This window comes from Nestor notabilis, unplaced genomic scaffold (genome assembly GCF_000696875.1).
Source record: "Nestor notabilis isolate BGI_N333 unplaced genomic scaffold, ASM69687v1 scaffold7489, whole genome shotgun sequence".
Taxonomy (NCBI): Eukaryota; Metazoa; Chordata; class Aves; order Psittaciformes; family Psittacidae; genus Nestor; species Nestor notabilis.
In genome coordinates this window covers 1-8,941 of record NW_009942310.1, presented here as the reverse complement: position 1 = coordinate 8,941, position 8,941 = coordinate 1, and the positions used below count along the sequence as shown (strand labels likewise).

The 8,941-nt window shown below is 38.2% G+C and overlaps 1 protein-coding gene across 1 annotated transcript; it reads right to left on the bottom strand.

Annotated features, from left to right (window-relative positions):
* Nucleotides 1-1,860: 1,860 nt before the first annotated feature.
* LOC104411012 (mothers against decapentaplegic homolog 2) lies at nucleotides 1,861-7,919 on the bottom strand (the record flags this gene model as incomplete). Its single annotated transcript, XM_010021329.1, has 4 exons — nucleotides 1,861-2,117; nucleotides 5,227-5,371; nucleotides 5,526-5,663; nucleotides 7,707-7,919. Coding segments are annotated over 4 exons (620 nt in total), but the record flags the coding sequence as incomplete, so codon positions are not given.
* Between the last annotated feature and the right edge of the window lie 1,022 nt (nucleotides 7,920-8,941).

Genomic DNA, 8,941 nt, shown 5'->3' with positions numbered 1-8,941 from the left:
AGTCTACTGGTAAAACTAGCACAAACTGGTAACTGCTTTGCCGTTATTTTTGTTTTAAAGGTGTCTGGCCCACTTTTTCAAGGCTTGATTTTTGGTATTGCTTCGATGTCCTCATCTTTATGGCATAAAAATATCCATCACTATCATCAATTCATTCAACTGATTAAAAGCTGTAACACTGGCCACATTTTTGTTCTCAAAGCTGAAGTTACGACTAGCTGTACTTGCAGAGTACAGTGCTAGTGCAATGGATGAAACGATGGGAAAAACAGACAAAGGCAATCCTGCTACTGCCACAATAACAAAAGAATGACAGACAGCTAGATCACAAGATTGTTAGTAAGATGTATATTTTTCAAGTCAGAATAACCCTTCTATACAGTTTCCCAACCCTTCCCCAAAAGACTTATCTGTAGAATATATTTCAGATTATTTTTAGTATGGTGCAGCTGTAGTGTCCAAGGGTTGACAATAACATGCACTGTCATGAGGAACCTGGAAGTCCTCCTTCGCTGCTCATACCTCAGCAACCACTATCCTAGAGGTTTTGCAGAAGCAACTACTTTTAATAACAAGGCCCATTATGACATAATGAATGCATATGTTCAGGTATGTAAGTAAGCTAAACAAAGCCACACGGATCAAAAATTTAAAATCTGTTACTGAAATATGTTAAGAAGCTGCATCTATTTAAAACTTATACAAAAGAGTTTAGTTTACCCTGGGAAAGGATTTTTCAAGGTATTTGGCTTCAAAAACTAAAAATGTTTAAGGAAAAAAGTATAGATGTAAGTAGTGAGCCAACCACCTTGTGTACTTAATCCAGTGTCCAATGCTACAGTAAAATTCTTATTCTATGAGGAAAACACACACTGATTATAATGAATCTTTACTGTGAGGGTTGTGAGGCACTGGCACAGTTTGCCCAACGAAGTGGTAAATGCTCCACCCCTGGCAGTGTTCAAGGCCAAGCTGGATGACATGGGCCTTCAGTGACATAGTCTAGTGTAGAGGCATCCCTGCACATGGCAGGGGGTCCAAACAACATGATCGTAAGGTCCTTTCCAACCCTAACCATTCTATGAGTCTATGATTCTATGATTCAAGGTAGAAAAAAAAAGTTCCAAATTACATCAGTACAGCAATACTGTTGGCAATAGATGCATCAATGCAGATGAGTAGAGAGAAGTAGACTCCTAGTGAGATGGATAGTCAGAATTTATAATATGAATTCATTTTAGGCCCCATTAAGTATATAAAGTGCCTTAAGATTTTGCAGATGAATCTCAAGACATTTCTTTCCCTTCCAATAGAGGGATTCTCTCTTTTTTTTTTTTTTTTTTTAAGAAGGCAGCAAAAAGTTAAGCTTTTCTACAAGGAAAGTCTGTTTTTTTTTATGCTTAGGACAACTTGAAAACCTGCTTATATAAAAAATATAAAAGAAGAAAGGAGTAGAGTCTTGGAATTTCATGAGAGATTTACCCCCCAGACAAAAAACCCAAACTACTATTTATGAGAACTAAAATGTAGAACAGCACAATAGTGTGATATTTGAGATCATGTACATATACTTAGCTATTCATGTTATTGATAAACCATTAGGACACTCAATTATATACCCAATAAAAAACACCATTAAGAGTCTTTAGAACTGCCCCTTCTTTCTGAAGGCATTTCTATACACTAAATTTTCATCTAGTATCAGAGTATAGGAAACAGAATCCACAAGGTGCTTTAATTGATGAGACCTCAAGTGCTGTTTTTGTTGGCTTTTTTTTTTTGGTTTTTTTTTTTTTACTTTTTTATGGGTTTTTTTGTGTGGTTTTTTGGTTTTGGGTTTTTTTTTCTCTTTTTTTCTTTTTTTAGAAACCTTTTTTTATGGATAGTAAAGAGTTCATGGGGACCACACACAACTACTACGACAGAAGAGCAGTTATATTAAGTCTGTTGATTGGACTCAGTATTTAGCCCACTGATAAAGGAGGAAGGAGTTTTATGACATGCTGGAGCAGCGTACTGAAGGGGAGCCCATCTGAGTCAACACTTTGTCCAACCATTGCAGCGGTCCATTCAGATGAAGTTCAATCCAGCAAGGAGTGCTTGTTACTGTCTGCCGCCTAGAAAATAAAGAATAGGGAAGTCAGGAAGTGCTCACTGTCACAACTCCATGCTGATCATAAAGGACTGGCTTTTTGGAGCAATCAACAACATGTATGTGTAAGTGCTAGATGTTGTCAGAAACCCTATGTCAAAACAGACTCTGTGGTTATACCGTGCTAGCTGATGCTATCTCAAAGGAACACCAAACTTTATCTCTGATTTCCTGTGATCCTACACCTCTACATGTGTTTTGTGCAACATCATCACACAATTTCAGTAAGAAATGTTTCCCTCATCTTCTGTATAAACTTGTCCATAATTTTCCCTTAATTAAACACTACATAGCAAGCCTTAGTAAAGCTGAAGAGCTGACAACCCATAAAAGCTTCATTCACTCTGCCATATAAATTTTTCAGAGACCTGTTATTCAAAAATATTCCTTCTCATCTCCAAAGAAAAGAAATCAGTATTGGACACACTCTGTTGAAAAATCCTGTTATTTCACTCTACTCACTCCAGGCATGGGAGTTTTCCCAAACTAGACTGGCAAGACTACTGTTGCTAGGCCAGTTTTTCCTATTAATTCTAGCCATCCCAAAGTCAAAGCAAGGAAGCATTAAGATTCAAAGGCAGCAGATTAGTCAGACACAAACCCAGCCCCTACATTTTTACTGTTGGCACTGCAACCCTTTGCTTTAAGGAAATCTGTTTGTATAAACAGAGAAACTGAAAAGGCAGATGATTAAGGCAGCAAGAGGATGGGTTTTGAAAGTTGTGGTTTCACATTTTCTGGGAGAAGAGCTGGGGTCTGTACTCTCAGCACTCTAAAAACACTGTTATCTCACCCCAAAAGCTTATGCCAAAAAAAAAAAAATAAAAAAAAAATGTGATCCAATAGAAGAACAATCTAAACCACAGGAAATACAACTCCATTTAGTCTCGAATCCTCTCCCAAAGAAGGAAGTTCATTATTCCACTGCTGTCAACTCCCCTACACAATGTGTTCCACAACACACTTCCTCCAAATTTTATAACTGGTTCTGTTCGACAAGCCTGGCTTTGCACTATGCTGGCAAAAGTTGATGAAACAGTGACAGTTACCTAGAAGCCAACTCAAAGGTAAAACTCAGCCCCTTCTACCCATGGATTTCCAGTTCACATACCACTAAGTCTCTTTGCTGTAATCACCTCTACCTAACTTTCTTCAGAAGGTGATCCTAGACCTGGAGAGTTCCTGTGCCAATGTGAATACTTGGCAGTTAATCTGAATTTCTACCACCATCTTCAATCCAAGTCAACATTTATCAAGTAATACAGGCTATTTTGTCCACAAGCTTATATGATGTACCATCTTGCCATACCTGCACATTTATGCACATACACCATGTGCCTAAAATGTCAGTAATGCTTTGACTTTGTCAAGGACTGCTCTATAAGAAGCATTTTTGACATGAGGCATGGAAGCTTTAACAAGAATGACGTATTATTACAGTGCTTCCTCGTCCATTTTGACAAATCAGACTACATTCATTAAAATTCAAGGTTGTGTTTGCAGGAGCAACCTCTACTTGTTTTAATCCAACTGCAGGATAACTTACAAGTTTAATGCACCAATAATTTATTAGCATCATCTTAAACAGAGATGCAAAGAAAACTAGTTCAGCATTGTGTCAATATCAGTTTCTGTTCTGTTCCAGCAGTGTTTCCACTGCATCTTTTCCAATCCTGTGATCTCCGAATGGTTTAATAGACTACTAAGAACCACCATTCTCTCTCCTTAAAAATAACTCCACCAAAAGCCTCCCCACTGTTTTAACCCAGCACTTACACTCCATTCACTTCAAGTTGTCTCCATGTAATCTGACTGATTAAGCCTTTCTTCTGTTCCGATTTAAATGTTGTATTTAATTATGCGTAAGTGTATCCATACTCTTTCAAGCCAAATCCAACAGTTCTTTAAACTTGAGCCAGATTCTTTCTTGTGTACCTTTTGCTAACAAAGAGGTACCAATTTATTCCATTACTCAAATTTCTGATTCCATCTAATTAGGCTTTTACAAAATTGGCTTCATGTAGCCAAGAAGCCTCCCCCACGTACTGACGCTGCTATTTACATGTTTTATTTCAAGAGCAGATAAAAGAATCAACCCCCTAGGATTCACAATGGAGACTACATGCCATTATTCAACTTCAGAAATGATACAGATTAAAAGAAATAATTATGTATTGCAATAGGGTATTGATATATCAGACGTCATTCTTTCACTGGACAATTTCTAGGGAGGTTTAAGGGATCTGCTTAAAACCACATCTCCAGATCTCCAAAATAAAGAAATCTTTAATACTACTCAGTTAGAAGTCAGTTCCTTTTCTTTCCAAATTCCCAAAACTAGATTAAAAACAGGCACTGTCCTCAACTATAGCTCTTAGTTTGTGCTAATAGAGAATAAAATTTGAATCTATTCCAAAGCAGATAAAAGACTTATTTTTTCCACTCAAAAACCTGGTTTTAGCAGTTTTATTGCATAAACACAGTCATCTTACTCCTGCAAAGGTTTTTTCCACTACAAGTCCCAAAATACTTGCCATCTCTTAAACGTGTGTTCTCCAGCTGTTTTATTCTGCAGAATGCACTCCAAGTGACTCCACTTCTTTCTATTGGGTACTATCAACTACATCCTACACCACAACCTAATGAACTTGGTTTATAGTTCATATACATATATAGAACAGGACGGAGGCCAAAACAACTACACATCCAACAAGCAGCAAATAATCTCATAGCACAAGCTGTGAAACTTCCAGATGTTGTCAGTGATTTCTCCACAATAAGCAAGCAAGCAGGACCAAGCGAGGAAATAGAACTTTGACAACATTCCTTGATCAACAGCCCATTTCAATGCAATACTAGAAACAGTTTACCACTCTTTATGATTTAGGAGCTCCAAAACTGAGAGGAAGAAAAGGAAAAATACATGTTCAACTTGCAGTAAGTATATTTACAATAGCAATGAGAAGCCTGTACATACAGGTTTCAAGACAGACAGAAACAGTGTATTAGCGAAAGAAGAAAAATTAACAAGTCTAAAACAAAAGGTTTTTGTGGGTTTTTTTTCCCCCTCTTACCGGTATTCGGCTCCCCATCCTTTAACAAAACTCATTCTAATGGTACACATTCTAGTAAGCTGATAAACTGCTTCAAAACCCTGATTCACAGATTGAGCCAGAAGAGCAGCAAATTCTTGGTTATTGAAGATCTTCAGATTGCATCCTATAAAGAAAAAAGTCAGAGTACAATCAATGAATATTGTGTTTGCTACAGAGAAGCTCAAAACTATGAACAAGCTATCAATAGGAAATCAAATGTCATCTAGTGAATGTACTCACTATATACTTTTGCACGAGACCTTTGGTAGGCTACTAACCTGGAGGAATTTTGCACACAGTTGCAGGATGCCAGCCATATCTTTGATTACAGTTGGGGCTCTGAACAAAAATCGCGCTATCACTTAGGCACTCAGCAAAAACTTCTCCACCAATGTAATAGAGACGAACTCCCCGGCCTGGAGAAGAATTCAAAGGAGCTCTAGTTATGATATGACCCGAGCAGATTAACAAACAGGGGAGTGTTTTCTTTCAGAGAGGTCCAAGATTTTTCTTTACAGCAGAAACACAAATATGTTATCTACAGGACCACACTGCAGGCTGACAGCTGTAGCAGGACCAAAACAATTAACTGGCATTTTCCTCCCACAAATACACAAAGTTTGAAGGAGAAGCAGAATGATTTTTGGTCAAGAGTGAGACAGAATTTTCTAGCAACATAATGTCCTGTAACTAAATCCAAGTTAGGAAGCATTTGTTCCAACAACCTTTTCGTTTGAAGAAATACCAGAATTGAAGTTAAAAGGTTAGACTCAACAGAATTAAAACCATCCTAATATTAAGAAGTGTTGTATGTGAAGTGGCACAGGCCACTGTGGCAAAAAAAGGAAAACAAGTACACCACTTCAACACTCTCCACTTCCATGCACCCACACTATTTCACAACCCACTGCATACCCCTGCTCTGTACTACTTTGACAAAAACATGACTTTATTTAACCCTATTGCAAAAAAATATCCCTAAGATATCCTATTGTTCACTTTTAAATTGTGATCTTGTTCTCTCTCTCCAAGTGGAAAAAAACTCATATGGTTCATTTCTAGCATAAATAAGTAATACACAACTTATCTCTTGATAAAGAAACTGTTTATAATTACCAGGTCTTTCAAAGGTCATTGTCTCTCTTCCCCTTTTTCTTTAAAACTATTTTTAAAACAAAATATGAGCTGCTCCATAAAGCAAGTGAGAGCTCCCTTTTCATTTTTCCTTTTCCTCATCACTGACTACTTTGATCAGTCAGCACAGTCATAGCCTGGACTTCTGCACATCTAAGATTTTATTAGACAAGCATTTAGATTTGGTATAGAGGGAGTCAGAAGGTTCTACTAAAGAGATTGAATTTTTTTTTTTTTTTAGTAAAAATAAAATTAAAAAAAAAAGCATCTTGTGAACATTGCTGGCTTTAAGCTGAAAGATGGTAGATTTAGGTTAGATCTTAGGCAGAAGCTCTTCCCTGTGAGGGTGCTGAGGTGCTGGGTGCCCAGAGAAGCTGTGGCTGCCCCATCCCTGGCAGTGTTCAAGGCCAGGTTGGACACAGGGGCTTGGAGCAACCTGCTCCAGTGGAAGGTGTCCCTGCCTGTGGCAGGGGGTTGGAGCTGGATGAGCTTTAAGGTCCCTTCCAACCCAAACCAGTCTGTGGTTCTACCTAAAAGCAAAATCAAAAAATATCATGAATGATGCTAAATAAAGGAATCCATGAAAAAAAGTAGTTCATTGAAGAACTTAAAACTAAATTGCTGAATTGTGGAAAACAATATTCTTTACTATTACAAAGAAAATCTTTATGATGTCAAAACAGCACATCATCTCTACGGAAGCTTTTCCTATTTCAGAAAAGAATTCAAGAGGTAGAATGTCCATTCCACATTTCATAAGTTAGAATAAACTAAACAACGTTAGTACTTTGTAATTACAGCTTATATTTCAATTATAAACAACTGTAAATACAAATGCTACCTAGAGTAGAGTGGTCCAATGAGGAGCCTGAAAGCCAAAAACCTACCACTCAGGATGCTTTGGTGCATTTTCTTTTTCCAGCACAGCAACATGAGCAACAGAAATCCCATAGAGCTGAGTGGCTTCTTCTGGTGCTGCTCTCAGCCTGAGAGCTGTGTGACTGGTGCTGCCTTACCTGGCTACTGACTGAGGAAAGGCAGCTCCTCTCAGTTCCAGCCACCACTATAACTCTTCCCATTTGCAACTGGTTATGGTAGCAGAAGATGCTACCTGATTTCAGAAATGGTGACCTCTGTCTTTCCACTACTGTCCTTAGCAAGAGAGACCAAGTTCTCCTTGGCAAGCCTTGAGAGAGAAGTTCAATGGCTGGCTGCACAAGGGTGAAAAAGGATCCCACCACACAGGTCTGCGCATCCTACCTGGATCATCCTAGATAATTTAGCACTAAAATGAAATTAAACAGTTAAAAGATCAGAGATTTTACCTATATGTCGCCTTGTCATTTCCACCGTAGCATTTCGGTTCACATTGGAAAGCAGACCTAGACAAAATCGCTCTGAATTTGATGGATCTGTAAAGCCATCAACGGTCAGGGAAGGCTGTGATGCATGGAAGGTTTCTCCCACTCTTTGATTCAATTCATAATATGCTATTGAACACCAAAATGCAGGCTCCGAGTAAGTAACTGGCTGCAAGTCTAAAAAAATAAGAATAAAAAATTAAGAGACAAGCTTAACACAGAAGTCAAGACTGAAAAGAAATTTATCCACCCTGCTGTTTGTCTCTTCTAGAAAAGACAGCGGTAGTCTCCTCAAACTACTCATATTATGTTCTGCTTGCTGCCATTTTCACCTTCCCCAGTGAACAGAATGAAAGTCAATATTCCACAAAGGAAAGGAGGAGGAAGAACGGGTGATCTCATCTGACCACAGCTCATTTAGTTCAGTACTTGCATCTTGCTTGGCAAAATGATTAAGCTAATGTTGCTGTGAGTGCCAGATGTTGAGACATTTCTGTTGCCTTTCTATAACTTGCAAACATTTTGGCAATGCTCAAAGATTAAACTATCAGACACTGAACCACACAAAGAAGAAAAGATATTAATATGAAAATGATGTTCCCTTGTATTACACTAGATCTTGTACCATCTCTTTATCTAAAGGCAGTTCTAATCTCCATTTACTCTCCCCTTCCAGAGCTCAGTACCTTCCCTGGGCATCTTCAGCTTTCCCTGTGCTGCTTGTTTTCACCAACCCTAGTTACAAACTCAACACTCCAAACAGCATTTTCCTATCATATCCCGTCACTATTGGCTAAACAAACTCAAGGGAATCTGATCTTCCTGTGCATTTATACAGACACACAGCAGTGGCACCTGATCAAAGCAGGTGGGCAACTAATGTGGAAGCAACAATTGTGTTATGTACTGTTTCACCTGTAACCACAAGAGGAGCAGAACACACATACAAGGGAGACAGCAAGTCTCGGCAGCACTATGGATAGGCTAACATCCTTTAAACTGTTTCTTTTATAAATGCTGTTCCACACACAACTATATTACTCTCTTTGTTAGAATCTCAACAGTTACAGAAATAGAGTATTTGTTAGCAAGTTGTTAACCCAGCCCTACTATGTTTATCATCAGGAAGCCAACCCAGTCTCCTCACAATACAGCTCTTATTTTTAAAGTACGTTCTCATTCTTAATGTAATTATATAT